At 23.8% G+C, this 19,362-nt stretch overlaps 1 protein-coding gene across 5 annotated transcripts; it reads left to right on the forward strand.

Moving 5' to 3' along the window:
* The first annotated feature begins 713 nt into the window (after window positions 1-713).
* Window positions 714-18,061, forward strand: LOC129618808 (G protein-activated inward rectifier potassium channel 3). 5 transcript variants are annotated; one of them, XR_008697833.1, is made up of 7 exons: window positions 718-1,346; window positions 11,042-11,206; window positions 11,300-11,387; window positions 15,392-15,663; window positions 15,732-16,517; window positions 16,921-17,013; window positions 17,403-17,723. XR_008697833.1 is itself a non-coding variant. In XM_055533816.1 (6 exons), the coding sequence occupies exons 2-6, from the start codon at window positions 11,050-11,052 to the stop codon at window positions 17,930-17,932; spliced, it is 1,506 nt and encodes a 501-aa protein (XP_055389791.1). In that variant the 5' UTR covers window positions 714-1,346; window positions 11,042-11,049; the 3' UTR covers window positions 17,933-18,061. The 5 variants fall into 5 exon arrangements, 3 of the variants coding, with proteins under 3 accessions (XP_055389791.1, XP_055389793.1, XP_055389792.1); XR_008697832.1 differs by lacking the exon at window positions 16,921-17,013 and adding an exon at window positions 17,730-17,747 and having other exon boundaries at window positions 723-1,346; window positions 17,403-17,612; XM_055533816.1 differs by lacking the exons at window positions 16,921-17,013; window positions 17,403-17,723 and adding an exon at window positions 17,730-18,061 and having other exon boundaries at window positions 714-1,346.
* The last annotated feature ends 1,301 nt before the right edge of the window (window positions 18,062-19,362 follow it).

Raw genomic sequence — 19,362 nt, forward strand, 5'->3', positions numbered from 1 at the left:
ATTTAAATCTAGTGATACACATAATTTTTCAAAATTTAAATAACTGCATTTTTATATTGACATGTGAAACTGACGAATAATATACCAAATTTTGAATAATTTTATTTCTATAAGAGCAAAATCTATTTACGATTAAAAAAACGATTCACTGTACATATTATGTATGTATATAAATTCTGTTATATTATTATATTTAGTTGAATTTTTACAAAAAAAAAAAGAAAGAGTATTTATGCATATGTGTTTGTGCACCTGGTTCTAGTGTTATGTACATATGTACATATTGTCTGACATATTATTACTGTATACTCGAGTTATCAGGCATAAAGTTAAAATAATAAAATATTTAATCTTGTATTTCAGTTACCGGGATTACGTTCGCTAGAATACTTGTGTATTTTTTAAAAATTTAATTTTTAGTATTTTTTTTTTGTTTTAAATACTTGTTAAATTGAAAAATAAAAATTAGTTATAAAACCAATCATTTCACCCCATTTTTCGTCTTATTTAATTTATATTTTATATTAAAATATTGAATTTGATTACGCATATTTATTTAGAATTTATTGAATTATTTTTTTTTTAAATAAAATAAAATTTATAATTTAATTAAATAAAATTTAATTAATTTTTATTTACTGATGAGAAATTATGATAAAATTTTGTGATATTTCTTGATATTACACGATTGAAAAAAAAAAAATTTATAAAATTAAACATCGAAATAAATTTTAACAATGATTTTAACAATGTTGTAATCTAAAATAAATGAATAAGTGCTCTTGTTAAGAAAAAAAATAAAAATAACAATTGAATTAAAATGAAAATCAATTGAAAATCTTAACAATTAACCTAAAATATAACTAAGTGTTATAAATTACTGTAACCTATAACAAAATTTATGATATTTAATTGAATTGTTTACAATATTATTAAAAAAAAAACAAAATTAATAAACAATAGTACTAAGTATCTATTTGTATTGACAAGTGGCAGTGTTACCAAACTAATTGATAATTTTATTCTTTATTTATATTGATTTACGATATTAAAATTATATACAAACGTCAGAGCTCAGTGGTGAAGTTAAAAAAAAATTGTGATAAATTTCATTGTATTAAAAAAAATAAAAAAATAAAAATTTATCGTAAATTATGTGATAATTAGTTTAAATAAATAAACAATATATTTAAGTGACATTTATGTAATTTATTTAAAGCAAATTTATGTATACATATTAGGAAAAAAAATTTTAAAATAAAATCAATCGAATAATATAACAGTTATTTACTGAATATTTTATTTGAAGTCAAGAATTATATAAAGAGATAAAATATAACAATAATGTAAGTACGAACGGTTTTATTGATATTATATGTATTGAAGGCAATTGCAAGTTTACCTGCAATACTCCAATAATAAATTTCCTAAGCATAATAAATAATTTGTTAAAATATTAAAGTTGAGTTTTTTCAAGTTCTCATTATTGTCTAATATAACTATAAATACCTTCCCCATGAAAATATTTGACAGAAATTTTATGTCTGGTTGCTCTATTTAGGAATTCTACAGTTTAAAGTATTTGGAAAATTTAAAAATTAAACAATTCCTATTTGTAATTTATGTGTAGGGCGAAAAATTCTTAAGATCTGACGCTTCAACTCAATGGTTCAACTCAAAGTTTTTGTCTATCAAAATCTAAATTACGATAGGCTTATAGAACGTCTTAAAAAAGTATTGTTTTTAAATTTAATATTATTTTATTTATTGTATTAAGATTTCATAACTTTTTCATCAATTTTCAAATTGTCACAGTGCTGACGTCTGTCATTAAATTTAAAATAAAAAAATAATCATAAGGTATCGTTACACTAACACCTTTAGCGTTTTAGGGTATAATTTTTAGAGTGAAATGGCACCCTTATACTTTTTAACTCCCAAGTTCGGCACTTGTCTTCGTAATATAAATTCTTCTAAAGATGCAGCGCTGCGTTTCTCCAAGTATTCTTCATGATTTTGAACTTCATCGCAAACATCTTAATTGTTGATAAATTGGTTCTCCTTACCGAGTAATTGCTTCTTTTTATTTTTCAGTATTAGGTATGTAAGATTTCTTTACCTTAAAAAAAGAAGAATAACATTATCTTATCTGCTTTAAAATTTTTTATCACTTTAATTTATAAAAATGAATTTATTTGTTATTATTAGAGACTTCATAATATTTTTTTAATATATTTTTCTATTTAAATGTTTTATGCTTCTTTAGAATTGATTATTCAATTGTCTATTATCAATATTAATGAATGATATCATAAATCTATGGCTATGTTGACATTATAATTTGACAATATTCATTGATTTTAGAATATTAATCTTAATTATAAATTCTAAAATAAAATTGTAATAGTGATAATTTTAGAATATAGTTAGACTATTGAATTTTGTGAGATTATTGGATTGTCTTGTGTGTCTTATACTGCTTAGGTTACATTAGCCAAATATTTTGTATAACAATCAAATAGTTCGGAAATTATGCTAAATGAAAAATTTTATATTTTATTACATACTTAAATATTTCAATCGCATATATAATATGCTTTAACCTATTGAATGTACCCACTTTACCTAATGTTAAAAAAAATCGCAATTAAAAATCAAGTTCACAACTAAAAACCAAAAAGTTTCCTAATACGTATTGCATTTTAAAATAAATAATTTTTGTTTTCGATTGAGTTTCTGCAAAATACACTAAATATTATTATTCATTAAAAACGAAAATAGGAAGAGTTGACCGTGACAATTCTGTGATATTTGTAACAATGAATGATGTTAAGCTATATGTAAATTTCGGCAATACAGTTTCAATAGTTTAAATAGGGATTCAGTTACGAATTTTACTAATACAACATTATAGTTGCGGAATTAATAAGAATGTGCTTATTACACTACTAATTTATCTTAATGGAAATTCCTTCATGCAACTGCAGAACAGATGGATGACGTAATCAAAGGAACGAGTTAAAGGCAGAAAAATTTTTTTAATGAATTTTTCTGCCTTTAACTCGTTCCTTTGATTACGTCATCCATCTGTTCTGCAGTTGCATGAAGAAATTTCCATTAAGATAAAGGATTCAGTATATACTAATATAAATTATTTCTGAAAATTTGGTGAGCTTAGCTCAATTAGTTTTTGAGTTATCGTTGGAACGGACTGATGAACAGACTAGCAGACGGAAAGGGTTGTTTAAATCGTTTCAAAATTCGAAGCTAATCAAAAACACACACTATTTTAGATCCTTATTTATTAGCGTTACGAACGGTAAGGCAAATTTATAATACCGTTTGAACATACATTCGTACGTTTATTTCTCAACTTACAATTATAAAATGTTAGCGACAAATTCGATTTTAAACCTGTTTGCAAAATATTTCCAGAACCGGACCAGCATGTGTGAGATTTTCTGTATTTCCATGTAGATTATTATTCATGAAACTGACACTATTTACGTTACCTACAAATTAACAATGAACCCGGTATATTTAAAAAAAATTATTTAAGCGATACAATAAAAATGTAGCAAAATATTATTAAAACAAAAAAAAGACGAAAATTGATTGCTTTTCCTAAACTACATAGTAACAGACAGAAAATCAAAATATTACAGTTTTCAATTTGGTTCCCCTCAAAACCCCGGAACTAAATTAAATACTTGTTCCATATAAGATAAATTCTATCATGATGCACAGTAGAGGTTTGAGTTAAATTTTAATAAAATTACGCAACTATATTTCTCCAGCAAACAAGCACTATACACTTATTATACTTAAATCAGTTCACTATTGAGACAAATTGTGTTTTTATTATCAGGATGGAATTTTTATTTCTCTGTGTTTTTATGCTCTTCTTGTGCGAGTAAAAGATAATATCATTTTATTATATTATAATTTTATGATAGGAAATGGTTGAATTTGGTCACGCGAATTTGATTATTATGTAACGAGTAAAAAAACAAAAAGTAAAATTTTTATCACGCAGTTAAAGCTTTGCATATTATATGTGACTACACTTACAGGTTTTATTTAAATCTTAAGATATTTTTCTCTACAAAATTTTTATTGCAAAAATAATAAAGAATAATTCTATTATCATTTTGACGATTTATTTTATTAAAGAAGATAATGTCTTAACATCATTAAATTATTAAAAAAAAATTCTTTTCATAATTTGTTCACTTGAAACATAAAAAAAATAAAAATTAAGAAAACCAAGTATTTTCCCTCAAATAAAATTTTTTTAACAAATGGGTACGTATGCCCTTAACGAAAACTGACAACATTAGCAAAAGCGAATTGAAATGCAATAAAAACTTTCATTGATTACGATTTCGTGGCCTGCATAAATCTTCGATACTTTATATAATGCAAAACCGTACAAGGTTGATGTTTTAATGATTTACTGGGTCAATTTTCAACAAAGTACTCGTGCTCGTAAATTTTTAGAAATTTTTATAAAAAGGTTACGTGTGAACATGCTGTTTAACTTTTTTAAAGCTTTTACCGAGGCCTTGTACAGAAAATCTCTTATTTCTGTATTATGAAAGGCTCAATATTAGTGTTTAATATTGCCAATCATTTTTGAGAAATAAAAAAGAGTAAACCTTGTTCTTATTTAGTTCTAGTTTTTGCATTATTTTCTCCTTCTCATAAATACAATTATATGTTTTAATGTTTTTCCATACTCAAGTCTTTCCATTTTTCAACGTCTTGAATTGACTTAAATTTATCAAAATTTCGAAATACGCAAACATCTATCTGACATACATTCAAAATATGAAAAATTGATTTTCATCATTAGTTCACAAACTAGTAAACAAATATTCAGAGTAGCCTTTCACAATAAAGAATGAATTTACACTAATAATTTTACCTTAATTTTACTTTGGAAACCTTACGTCTTTGTGATAGATTAAAACTTTATAAGTTAGGCATTTCTTATAAATTGGACGACTACTCCCATCAGGAAATTTTAACCTTCACTCTGTTAATTGTTTCTACAACCTACATGCGTGTTTCTACAACCTTTATGGGTATAATATCACCAAAGATATTTTTAATAATAAATATGAGCCGAAAAACAAAGTTAAAAAAAATTTTCTTTTCATCAAAATTTTGATCAAACCCAATATGTGTAAGCTGAAAAACATAAAGATTCTGTTTTAACCCCTAAGTTAACAAACTTTCATTCTCTTTCTTCCTTTTTTATATAAAATATATAAGAGCAAGGTTTCCTTAAAGGTGAGTTGGGAATTTGTGCGCGACCTGATTTTATTTACACTTAGATTGGGCTGAGATAAAATTTTATCCCGGTGGACGGCAGAGCGTATGGGGCTCTAGAATCGTAGTTAATTTTTATTAGACTTTTTAATTCCAGCTACGACTACCATTTAAATTGGATTGGAGCAAAATTTTACCACTGTGTAAGGAGAGGGTTAAGGTAAAATTTGAAAAGTATACAATTTGAAATATTAATATGAAATTTAAATTAAAAAGTGTAATGTAAAACTTTATTAAATAAAAAAATTGACTTTCATTAAAATCAATAATTAAATTTCATTTATCATTTCTAAAATTCTAAATTTTATTAGATTAATTGTTGCCGTATTCCAGAATTACAGAATTAATTTATCAAAGTTGATTTTTATATTGTAAAAATAAAATCTAGATTTATAAATTTTTAGAATGACTAATTAACAAGATTAATTTAATAAAGAATTTTTTTTTTACTTAATCTATTGCTCATTTAAGAAATTACATACTTAGTTAATGTAAGAAATGTGAGCAGCGTGAACTTATATTACAACATGAATATTTTTATGATTATTTCTTGTGGGAAATGAAAAGTAAAACCATAGTTTCGTGTAACTATTTTTAGTTAAATGAATTCTTAAATGAATCTCTGTAGTTTGAAAGTTCTTAATTTTTGTTATTAAATTAAACACGAAAACTGGCGAATAATGCAGAAACTAATTTAATCTTAATTAATTAACTGCCTAATAATTGAGTTGCTAACTAAAACCAATTTACTGGTAGTATGAAACCGCATTAATTCCGCATTGATTATAGAATTACTTTTCGGGAACACAAAGCTTTGTGATTAATCCACAATGTGCTAGGGAAGTTTCGAAGTAATGAAATAGGTAGTTCGATCTTTAAATTTTTTGAGCTCATTATGAAGGTCACAATATTCGCCTTCGCCACGATTAATTTTTGAACTCAGTAATTTATTTACTTACGGCATATGTTTAAATCCGAACTTGAAAATTTAAAAGAAGAACTTTGGAACAAGTTTACTTTCAGCCGCAATATTCAATAAATAGACTTTATATTATATTATAGGTACCCTTAAGGCAAATAATTACATATAAATTTCAATCAGAATTACAGTTTCATTTACTTCTTTCAATAATGTTATCATGAAAAAAATCGGTACATATGAATAAAAATTTTTAGCGATTTAAATCATTGTATTTAAATGATTATCTCTAAATAGCCCAGTAATAAACAAAACTGGAACCATTCACAATTCGATCAGAAAATTGTACTTCTTCTCACCGCATTATATAAGTATATTATATTTGTAGTACTAGTAAATTTTTAAAACACTTCTAACTTTTTGATTGAATAACTCTGACAATAACATTATTTATTGCTAATGTTTTCATAATATTATGAAGATAAGCGAAAATCTTTCAATTTTGTTTACATTTTGTTGTATTTGTAAACAAGTAAACTGTCATTTTTTTTTTCTACGACAATTCTTTTAGGTTATCACACTTGTATAATAATTTGAAATTATCCTAAAGCAAGTTTTGTGTTATACAATATGCTAGCTTATAACAATATGTTATAACTATTAAAAATAAATTAAAGCAACATTTACATAAATTTAACAACTAATGACATAGAGCAGGTGTACAAATTAAATTTTCAGGTACAAATTCGTAAAGGTCATAATACAGAAAAAGCGAAAATTGTTGTTGTTGCCTTTAGCTTTTATTCTGTTAACCTGAATATTGTGGAAAATATGCTGCTTTCATTGATTATTATGATGACTTTTAGAAGAATTTATAAAATTTGTAAATTATGTACACACACATAATTTGGAAAATGAATGTTTTCGAAATGTCTGAAATTTTAATTATAAATGTTTTAAAGTTATGTAAAAATAGTTCCACAAAAAAATATCGGTAATGCACATGCAGAAACAATGAGAGAACTTTTCTAAAATATTCTCTACTTGGAAGGCAGTAAAATGAGAAAATTTGATTTATTATAGTTTTTCTTTCATTTTAGTTGTGAAGAGTAGTATTGGCTATTTTTACACTATATATTGGTAGAAGAATATCACATTTACGTAATATGTAAATACTTTACGTATGAAACATCCAAATGAAAGCAAAGTGTTTGTAAAATGCAACGTGAAGATTAAACCCTTTTTAGCGGATTTCCAATAAAAAAAATTTTGTTGTTGGTTTCACTCTGCTTGTATTTTCATCCGTCCACGCGTTCTTTTTTAAATTTATGTGCCCTAGAAAACATATAATATGAATATGCCCTAGAAACAAATAATATGAATTTTTGCGAGAAACATCTATTTCTTCAGAAGAAATGTTTCCCCTTCCTAAAAATTGTACCCATGCAAAATCCTAAAAATATCAATTGCTTTTGGTTTGTTGCAACGAAACCATGAATTTTTTGTGACATGCAAAATTATAGTAGAAAAACTACTACAAAATAGCATAGGCTTAGAGTTACAATGAAAAAATGGTAGTCGAAATTTATGATTATCTTAAAATCTTTTTTTCCCAAATTTTCGAAATAATATTAAAATTAATAATCTAAGAAATTAAGCCACAAAAGTATAAAACTTTAGCAATTACAATATATCAATACATTTATTTCGTTAGAAAAAATTTTTTACTTCTTTTGCCGAAATTTCGATTCTCAAAATAAGCAATAATTCAATTTTCGATACATTACTTTTCCGAAGTGCTGAAATTGTATCTAATTAAACATCGAATTCGGCCATTATATGTCGCAAAAAGAAAAAGTTAAGAAGAAAGTATTTTCTTAAAAAAAACATTCTTTCTAAAAAAAAAAGGAAATGTGCTACTAAAAGCGTTTTGTTTAATCCCAATTTATGTTCATCGCTTTCATCGTCTTGTTTTAAAAAAATCTACTAAAAACAGAAGCATATCCTATTTATGTGCAGGAATATAATGAAATTTAAATAAAATATTTGTAATTAATTGTCAATATGATCAAATATTGGACAAAATGGTTTCATAAATAAAAAAATTCATATAAAGCATTAAATAGAAACTTTTTTAACATTAAATCAATTCACCATTAAAAAAGCTTGCAAATATTAAAAAAAAAGGATTTGATTGTGCTTGCAAGTAAATCATGTATGTGCATAATTATTTCTTTTGCGAGAACTGGTGAGCGTCCATAAAATTTTCAAATAAAAATTCTAAGTATACACACCCAATTTGCAATATAGTTCGCATATAATAATACGTAAATTTATTATTTAAATTAAATTAAAATTTATCACAGTACCTGATCTGATAAAAACAACCAGCCATGCGACTGAAAATTCTTAAATATAAACAAGAAACCAACTTTATAACGTAAATATTTAGATAAAGCATTAAACATAATATCTTATCAATTTTAAAAATAGCTACTTAAATAAAGTAAATTTTATTTACATTGGTGAATTCAGAAATTGTGTTTTAATTGGATGTTTGCTGTTTTCAGTAACTTGTTATCATTACGAATTTTGTTTTTGTATACAAATAAAACGTTGATAATTTCTTTGATAATTTATTTACATAATGTAAAACAGCTGTTTTGCAGTTCTAAAATTATTTATTTGTATGTTGTGTCTATAAAAAATATTATGGGTACAAAATCACATACAATATGTACTTACTTTTTTCTCCAGGGTATTAACTAAAAACTCACTATTTTTTCTTGAATTTGTATCGCATTCAATATTGTAGAATTTCAATACACAAAAAAAATAATTTTTGGATACTTTTTAATGAAAGCTACCAGAATCAAGGTCTTAAGCAGCAAAACATTTTTCAAAGTTTTGTTTTTTTTTCGAAAATTCATACTTTACCTAAATTTTTGATTTGATGAGATGATTTTTCTAAAAATACGAAAAATCATACTTGAATTTCAAATATCAATAAAAATGTTAGGAAATGTTATGAAATTCGGAAAAATAAAAACATTCCTTAAATATGTATAGGTAATAGCAGTCAATGTGAATTAAATTGAATTTAAACATGAACAATCCAAGCAATCCAATCAAAATGGTTAAATCCAAGCAATTGATTTCAATACTATCCACTCATAATCCAAATAATGTTTGGCTAATTATCCATCAATGAAAACTTTATTGGTACATTATTAACTTATTTTAGTGTCGAAAAATGTTGAAGAAATTTTTGGTTTTCGAAATTCAAAATCGCCTCAATTTTGAAATGGTTTCGTTATTCAAAGTTGAAGCAAACACACAATATAAGAAAAAAAAATAAATACTTATGTGCTTTCATAAAACTTTGAAAAGGTATTAATTTTAGCTTTTAACATTGACCCTAACAAAAAACATCATGGCAAAATTAATATTTTAAACAAATAATTTTGGTGAACTCGGCATGATCTCCTTTTTAATTTTTTGACAAAAAACATCGAGAAAATATGCTAAAATATTGAGAGAACCAGTTCTGCAACAGCAAGCTAAAAAAATATGTTTCTTCAACTATTTGATTGATGAAAACTTTTGAAGTTCTGAATTTTGAAATAATCAGTTGAATTAAAAGTTATCCAGAGATCAAGAAAAACAAGAGAAACGTAGGACTTTCGATAGTCTAAATATAGAAATTATTTTAAATTTAATCGAGTTTTTGAGAAATTTGTCATTTAAGAAAGCTATAAGATTTTTTTATTATTTTCCACACGGTAAGAATGGGTTAAATTTTCTTCACAAAGATCGGTTAATTCACCCATTAACCACCTATTTGCACATTATAAACTTAAATTTTTTAAATTTTTCGTCTAAAAAAATTCAAAAACTAAAAATTTCCTTGTATTTACTTGTAAAATAAAATTCCGTATCAAAATATTTCCCATTTCTATAATTAAATATCTATGAAATCAAAAAAAAATTTAATTAAAACCTCACACACAATGAAGGGTGAAGAAAAGTCATTACCCTATGGCACTAATGACAATGTTAATAAAACAAAAACAAAAAACAAATTCAATAAAGGAAATAAAATTTTTATTTTTATAAAAAAAAAAGTTGAAAAAACTCTCAATGATTTTTTGAGAAAGACTAACAGAATAATGCGCGAATTACGGTTTTCAAAATAACGTTAAAATAAATAAAAGATATGAAAAAATAAATAAGAAAAACTGGTTTTTGTTTACAAAATGATTTTCTGTGTGTTCCCAGTTAAATTTAAGCTCATATACCAAATACAGTTATCTGATTTGTTGCAAAATTAGTTTTCACCTAATTTTCTAAATTATTTTCCTAATATTTACTTAAAAGTTTTAATTTCGTTTTTATCAGTAAACACTTTATAAAAAAAATAACAGTAAAAAATTAAATCATAGTTGCCAAATTCAACCTATTAAAATTGCTCCAATTTTTATTAAGGTGCGTGTTTTGGCCAATTAAATTCGATAATTACCGTTCACAGTGCATACAATGCCCTGGTTATGTGCTGTTCAAGTCAGTCAATTATTCCAATTATGAAAACTAATCCCAATTACAACTGCTTTTAAAATTATAAATAATCCATTTCTTATAAGACCATTTCTTATAAGATTAATTAAGAAAACAACTAGAGAATTTAAATCACCTGTCTTTAACTTAATATGACATACTACCGAAGTAATTTTAGTACACTTCTTTTAACTAAACGAATTAATGCTGATTTCATCTCATTTTTAATTTCAGTGCTTAAAATGAAATTTAATATATTCTCAAGGAATACTCCAAAAGAAGGAGAAGTTGAATGTCCAAGCGATGATTTGATTAAACCAAGCGATAAACCATTTTTTCGACAAGTTACTATAGAAGAAGAACCAGATTCATTAGACAGTGTCATAAGTAATCCACAATGTAAGTTGAAATTAATTTATGGAACTTAACTTATAATTAGCATGTGATTCAAGAAATAATATAAAAATTCTTTTATTAACATTTTTTTTTTAGCATATCCTATTACAATTGTGCCAAGTAGACCTAAAAGTTTTCATGGTTGTAGCCCAACTTATTTAAATGATAAAAATAATTTTAATAGGTAAGTCAAATGAAGACTACATATATTATATATTTAAATGAAAGTGCTAGCCTATATATTTAGACTCACATTAATAATAATTGGAATATCTATGAAGCAAAAAATTTGATCAATAATTTAATTTTTTTCCTGACCCATGAAGACTAATGAAGAGCGAACATTAATCTTTACTTTTTTCAGAAGTATAAATAATCATTAAATTATCAGAAGTATAAATAATAATTTCATTAATCGCTACTTTTTCCAAGAAGTATAAATAATTTTCGAGGAAAATAGTTTAGTACCTAGATCGTAGATTTTAGTTAATAAAATCGTGCCAATCCAAAGAAGTCAACAAGTTAAAAATACTGGTTCTAAAAGCAATTTATTACATTATTTTAATTATTTTCATTGATATATCAAATTATATATAAAACGATTGCATACATTTAGGATGAGAAAAACAAAAATTTAAAGAAGCATTACAATAATGGATAATTTAAACTGTTAAACAATTGCTTTGTTTAAATGGTTAAATTGCAACTGTTAAACAATTGCAAAAATTTGGAAAAGCTCGCATTTTCGAAAATATGTGGTGCAAAAAATCAAATTTTACGAAATTTCGAAAGACGATAACTTAAGAAGGTAAACGAGCTTGAAAAATATTTACTTCTAGCAATCGTTTAGAAGAAAAGAGGGGATCAAAAATTTGAAAAGCGAATTTTACATAACGGTTATTAACTAAAGGTCAATTAAGCTTTAACACGGTAGAAAAAACTCACCACTACTTTTTAATACTTCTATCATTTTAAGGATTTTGAGGGGCCTATATTTTTCAACGAATTTTAATAAGATGTATATCAAATAATTTTGTTAGATTTTAATTTTTTTTGTTCTTTCCTTGTTCAACTTTTGAATTTCAGAAATTTACACTTTAATTAACCAGGCTAAATCTCAACTTTTATTTTATTTAAATTTGTGTGCTTATTCTAGACTTATTTCATTTTAAACTCGTGTTTTTGTATTTCAACTAGAATTTAAAAATTTTTGGTTAACTTCAATATTTGGTAAACAATAAGAAAGATTGATACACAATATTAATTTATCAGGTCATAAGGGACCAATATAAGATAAAAAAATTTTCAATTTATTTAAACTAATTTATTATAATTTCAAAAATAAAAAAACACAAAAATAGCTACGACAAGTTTTGAGATTTCAAAACTAACTAATTCACTTATGAAACTAATAGCACTTTATGAAGTTTCCTTTACCTCAAGATTTTAAAATTTTAAAATTTTCATACTTTTTAAATTTTATTTACACAATTAAAATGGTATGCCAATTGGTAATATAGAATTAAATATAGAATTTTTGATTATCAAATTAAAATTTAATCAAAATTTCCACTTAATAATTTATTAACACTATTAACAGCTACTTTTAAATTATTAATAGACCTTAAATAATATTTTATAAACAAGTATACAAAGATTTCAGTTTTATATTTAGAGAACAAATTGTTAGTTTTTACAATAATCATCAATTAGTGAGTTAATAATGAGCTAAAAAAAAATATTTTTATCATAGAAAACAACTTTATATCAGTTGTTCTCAAAATGTTTTGTTTTTTTAAATAATTTTAAAACTAAAATTAATAAAAATTTATTTTTCTTAATAAGTAATTGTTATTTATTAGTTTCATATGTCAGTAAGATGTAAGCCTCTTTTGGTATTTCAAAAACAAGCACTTAAATTATTGTAATTTTCTAAAATCACATATAATCAAAACAACAAGTTAAAATTAACTTAAAACCTCATAATGTAGAAATTAAAAGAAGTAAGGCACTTTATAAAGTTATAATAACCCTACCTATTATAATAACACTCACTTTAAGTGTTTCAATCGTCACTATAATAAAATTTAATTTCAAAACAATAATCGTTTATACCTTTCAATACGAAACTCAGAATACTGTAAAGCGACTTGTCGATCGTGTACAATTCGGGGAATTTCCGAATTCCAAAAGCTCACTTTAAAAATAAGTAACTCATTGATAAATGTTATATATTAGTGAAATAAATAGAGCGAGCTTTGTAGGTTCCGCGATTTTTGAAGATAGATGTGGAAACTTTAATATAAGATTTCCTGCCTCTTATATAATTAAGTACAGTTAACTCAAGTTGCTTAGGTAATATTTATTTTCATTGCTAGTCTCACTTTTGTTACTTTCACAGCCTTACAATATGAGGGCTACTAAAAATTTCGCTAATTTATCGCAGTCCTGGATATGCAACTAGAATTTTAATGCACTTAAAAACTTAATAATTATTTTGCAAATTTTTTATTACTGTCAAAAATTAATTATATTAAAAAATAGTTCATAAATATTAAAATTTTAAGATTTCTAACAAAACTCAATTGAAAAGCTAGTAAAATTCCACATGATTTAACTCAATTTACTAAACACAATTTCATAAGTATGAACATAAAATTTACTGTTGAATCTTATGCCAATAACAAAATCTTAAGTATTAAAATTTGCTTTAGAACTTTACTTTGACTTAAAATTAATTTTTTTCAGTTCAAAAAAATTCTTAAAATTGCATAACATGTTATACATACCTGTACTTATTTTGCAATTAGCACCTTCATTAAGCAAACCTCTGAGTAGTAGCTCTGATAACAAAATTTATTTAAAAATATCGAATGATCAATAAAATTCTACAATTGATGTTTTTAATTTTATTATTTAATTCAGGAAAATAATAATGTTCTAATAAGAAAAAAAATATTAAAGTTGGTAAATATTTTAACTAAATAAATAATTCAAGTATAAAATAACACTATAATAAAAAACATTATTGTTAATGTTTTAGGTTCCGAGTTGACGTGTTAAAAAATTTTTTTAACACGTCAACATCTAGGTAGATTATAACTTTCAAAAATTTCAAAAAAGAGCTCGGGCTTTTTTTAACGAAAACGACAATACATAATTAAAATATTCAAAATGTTTTTAAAATTTTTGGCAGTGTGCTCCCAATACTTCTATAAGATAAACTTTTTTATGCTCTTCTATAGATAAGACAGGAGGTTTTAATACATAAAATATCCAAAAAGCACTTCAAATACCAAGCTAATACCAGCTTTTCCTTAAAATTTTAAGAAATAAATTTTTGAGGAAAGGGTTCTAAACCGAAACTGATTTCAATTTTCTATAAAAAATCAATTAATGCAAAGCTACTATAATTAAAATGATTTAGACAACACTAAATGAAAAACAAATTAATTAACAAGTTGTTAAATTAAAAGCCTATAAAAAATTAATTTTTTTTTTTTGAAAATTATTTTCAAAATATTTTAAAATTCACTACAGTTGCGAACGTTCTTCATTATTGTTAAGACATACTTAACTAGTTCTAAGAAGATTGAAAAATATTTTAGAAAAACTAAGGGTTTTTGAAAATATTGCAATTCTTGTAGAAACCAAAAAATATAAAAAAATTTATTAACATTTACAAATATAAATAACAAAATATTAAAACGATGAATTTGTCTGGTGTTAAAGTTGTTGATAATGACAATCAAGCATTATTATCAGATCCATGGAAATCTCGTAACGATCGTGACACAAATTCAATTCCATCCCCAGGAACATATTTTGAACCAATTAAAGATGGAACATTAGTAAGGTGTGTTTTAATTTCCAAGTTTTATTCAAATATATTAGCGAAAAACGAATCAAAACTATTTCAAAATTTTATATGTAAAAAGGTGGAGAAGATTAAAGTTGACCAAAGATAAATTTATATTGAATTTTAAAAGTGTTTGTTTTTAAAAGAGAAGGGAAATTTAAAAACCATACAACGATTCTCTCCTTCGAGCACCCTCGAGTAAAATATAATTAACCAAATGCTTTAATATAAGTAACAAAGCCTGTTTCTTCGGAATTTTTGATTATAAAATTTGTTCCAGTTCCAGCTTAATAAAATTTTTTTAATCTTTTTTTTTATTATTTTTATAGAAGCCGTAGCTTTCGAAATAGTTCAAGAAAATTCCGGAAGCGTGCCATCTTTAAAAATGGAGAATGTAATGTAATACAAAAAAATTTGGATAAAAAAGGAATACGTTATTTACAAGATATTTTTACAACACTTGTTGATTCACAATGGCGTTGGACTTTGTTAATATTTGGATCAAGTTTTGTTTCATCTTGGCTCCTATATTCAGTATTATGGTGGTTAATAATGTTAACTCATGGTGATCTTGAAGAAATGCACTTACCAAATAATGCAGGTTTTTATATTTATAATCTTTTACAAATTTCATAATTGTATATTTAATATGTTTATCATTTTTTTTAGCTGAAAATGGTTGGACACCATGCGTTACACAAATTTATTCATTTACATCATGTTTTCTATTTTCAATTGAAACACAAACAACAATCGGTTATGGTGGTCGAGCAACAACTGAAGAATGTCCTGAAGCAATATTTTTAGTTATATTTCAATCTGTATGGGGTGTTATGATGCAAACATTTATGGCTGGAATTGTTTTTGCTAAAATGACAAGATCAAAACAACGTACACAAACATTATTATTTTCAAAATCAGCTGTTATATGTCAGCGTGATGGTGAATTAAATTTAATGTTTCGTATTGGTGATATGCGTAAAAGTCATATTATTGGTGCAAATGTACGTGCACAATTAATACGTACAAAACAAACAAAAGAAGGTGAATTAATGTCACAATATCATACAGAATTAGAAATTGGTGCTGATGATTGCGGTTCAGATATATTTTTTATATGGCCAACATTAGTTGTACATAGAATTAATGAGGAATCACCATTTTATAATATGTCAGCTGCTGATTTAATACAAGATAAATTTGAAATTGTTGTTATATTAGAAGGTACAGTTGAATCAACTGGTCAATCAACACAAGCAAGATCAAGTTATTTAAATAATGAAATATTATGGGGACATCGTTTTGATCCAGTTGTTAGTTATAATAAAAATCGACAATCATATGAAGTTGATTATTCGAAATTTGACGAAACAATACAAGTTGATACACCATTATGTAGTGCAAGAGAATTAGCTGAATTTTATAAAATACAAGATGGTTTTACAACACCAGTTGGTAAGATTTGTCAAAATTAAAATTATTTTTTTTTTTTCATTTAAACTGTTTTTTGTTTCTTTGTTAAGCTTATATATATATATGTACAACTAACTGCACACCTTTTAGTAATTGAAAAAAAATCTTTAAATTTAAGAACATTTAAATGTTTAATTTTTTTCATTCTATAATTTTTCTTATGGCTTATTTTCACAATAATATATAAAAGAAATATTAAAAATTATGATATATGACGGTCACACTCTTCTTATAAATCACTTTACTAAACTTGCCCACTCATTCAGAATGCTGCAATAATAAGAAAAACTTAATTTTTTTTTGAGTTATTAAATTTTATTTTGATTTGTTTTTTAAAATAATAAATTCGGATAATCAAAATTTTTAATATAAAATACCATTACAGTTACTGTTACTCCCGCCACATAATTAATAAAATTTAGTTTGAGATCCGTCCCCAATATGGGACTATTCTTAGAAATATCAACTTATTTAGAAGGTAGTATTAAAATCTCATTATAAATTCTATACTCGTATACAAATTTTTCAAAATTTTTTCACTTTTCTTAAATTTCATATACAAATTAATTATCATTTTTCCTTCTTTAACATTTTATTCTAATTTAAATGGGGGTGTTTTTTATTTTTGTTTATTAATTAGGAAAATTATACTAATCTTAAGAATAAATTTCATAATATAAATTGGTCATTTATCAAAATTCTTTAATTAATAATTCTTAATATTTTTCAAAATTAATTTTATTTTGCACTCTTGGCACCAGCTTTCTCTTTAAAACTTTAATATAAAAAAGTTTTAAATAAACAATAAAAAATTTTACAAATAAAATTAAAAATTATTTTATTTTATTTTTTTAAATTCAACAATAGAAAGGACTACATTCGCTTTACGTCAACAGTCAATAAATCAAGCCGAATCTTAGAGATTCAATTCCAAAAAAATAAATAAAATAAATCATGCTTATGTGATACGTCTACATTATTTGCATTAATAAAAATCCAAAAATTTTGTTTTTATAATTTAGTTAGAAAGCTTTAAAAAAATTTTTAGTTTGTTGCTGGCAATAAAAATCATATTAAGTAAATATAAATATACTTATATACAATATATACATACATATATGTACATACATGTAATGTAATAATTTTAAAAATTAATTAAAAAATTATATTCGAAAAAATAATTTTATTTATTAGATATTATGAAATTATTTGAAGATACCCATGAATATTATCAAAATTTAACAGTGAAATCAGTTGATTGTATTGAATTATTAAAATCTAAAGATTGGAAAAGATTAATCAAAAATCAAAATGGTCATCCAACAGATAGTACATCATTTAAATCAACATCAATATCAACAAGAAGTTGGCCTGAATGGGATTTTTCAGCAAGTTAAATTCGAATAAAATCGCAAATTATAAAAAAAAATAAGAATTTATATATTTGCTTTTTTAAATAAAATTTAATTATAGTACAATTTAATAATAAATAAATTATAAATTACGAGTTTTGATTTCAAAAATTATATATTACAAATTTTAAAATTTATTATTTTAAAATAAAATCCTTGTAATGCAAGTTCCACAAATATGTAAATATTGCGATAATTAAATCCAATTAAGAAATTAAATATGTCTGAACTGAATAATAATCTAAATGAAAAAATATTTTCTAAAAATTTCTCAATTACAATGAATAAAGAATATCGAAATTACAATTTAAAATTGAAAATTCAATTTTAAAAGTTTTACCATTTAGAGATTCACATTTTTAGAGAACATGGTCGGCAAAATCTTGATTAAACTATAATTGAATTTAACTATTACATAATTGTGTATACTTGATTCTGGAACTCGTGTAATATTAATTACTTGTTGAACATTTATAAATTATATATAAAAAAGCAATCAAAAGTCAATAAATTTCATTATTAAGTATTAAAAAAAATATACGAGTATAATTAAGCAATTCATTTGATTATAATAAGAAAAAGCATTATTAGTCTTTAGTTTGTAAACTTATTTTAGTGTATTTTATGTATTTTAACATAATTTGTAAATTTAATCTTTTAAAATAGAAATCTTCTATATAAAAAAAATAAATTACGCATATCAATTAATATTTTTAATTGTTAATCACAAATTATTTATTATATAAAATGATTTAAAAATAAATAAATGAAATTTGTTATTATTGTTAAAATAATTAAAAAATTGACGAATCAAATTTAATGAAGAAAACAAAGTTGAATTTTGTATATAGGCAATGTCTAATTATACAATATTAATAAATTATCAAAAATTTGTAATTTACAAAAGAAAAATTAATGAATTCAATAAATCATCATTCCTTAATTTATTCGTATTAATAATTCTTAATAATTTTTAATAAAATCGTATTTTGTAAAATTGCAATATTATGAACTATATGACTTCCGAAATTGCAGTAATACTGGATTGATTTGATTGCATAATTGAACCATAACTAAATAAGATTCTAATACTATATTATTGAAATTTTAGAAACCAGAGGGTAACATTTTTAACAAAATTTTGTTCTTGTATAATTTCTTTAATCTTATTTCGATCTAGTTACAGTTACCAATCTATATATTCCTTAATTAATTTAAATTGTAAATCTAGAGAAAAGCTTATCTTTCAATTTTATTACATACTATGTAAATAAAAAATATTATTGAAAGTTTACACAAATTTAAATTATACCGGAAACAAAATTTGAAAAATTTGTTAATTTAAGTAACTAAATTTAATATAATTCAAAAAAAGATATTAAAATTTGGGCTAAAGAAACGTCATTAAAATTTAA

Source organism: Condylostylus longicornis, unplaced genomic scaffold (assembly GCF_029603195.1).
Source record: "Condylostylus longicornis isolate FDR11 unplaced genomic scaffold, ASM2960319v2 ptg000010l, whole genome shotgun sequence".
Taxonomy (NCBI): domain Eukaryota; kingdom Metazoa; phylum Arthropoda; class Insecta; order Diptera; family Dolichopodidae; genus Condylostylus; species Condylostylus longicornis.

Excerpts from the sequence above, each read along its gene's own strand:
- LOC129618808 (XM_055533816.1), top strand. The coding sequence starts at position 11,050 with ATGAAATTTAATATATTCTCAAGGAATACTCCAAAAGAAGGAGAAGTT. Across the intron at positions 11,207-11,299 it reads TGTCATAAGTAATCCACAAT|CATATCCTATTACAATTGTG; the intron begins GTAAGTTGAAAT and ends TTTTTTTTTTAG. Across the intron at positions 15,664-15,731 it reads GCACTTACCAAATAATGCAG|CTGAAAATGGTTGGACACCA; the intron begins GTTTTTATATTT and ends CATTTTTTTTAG.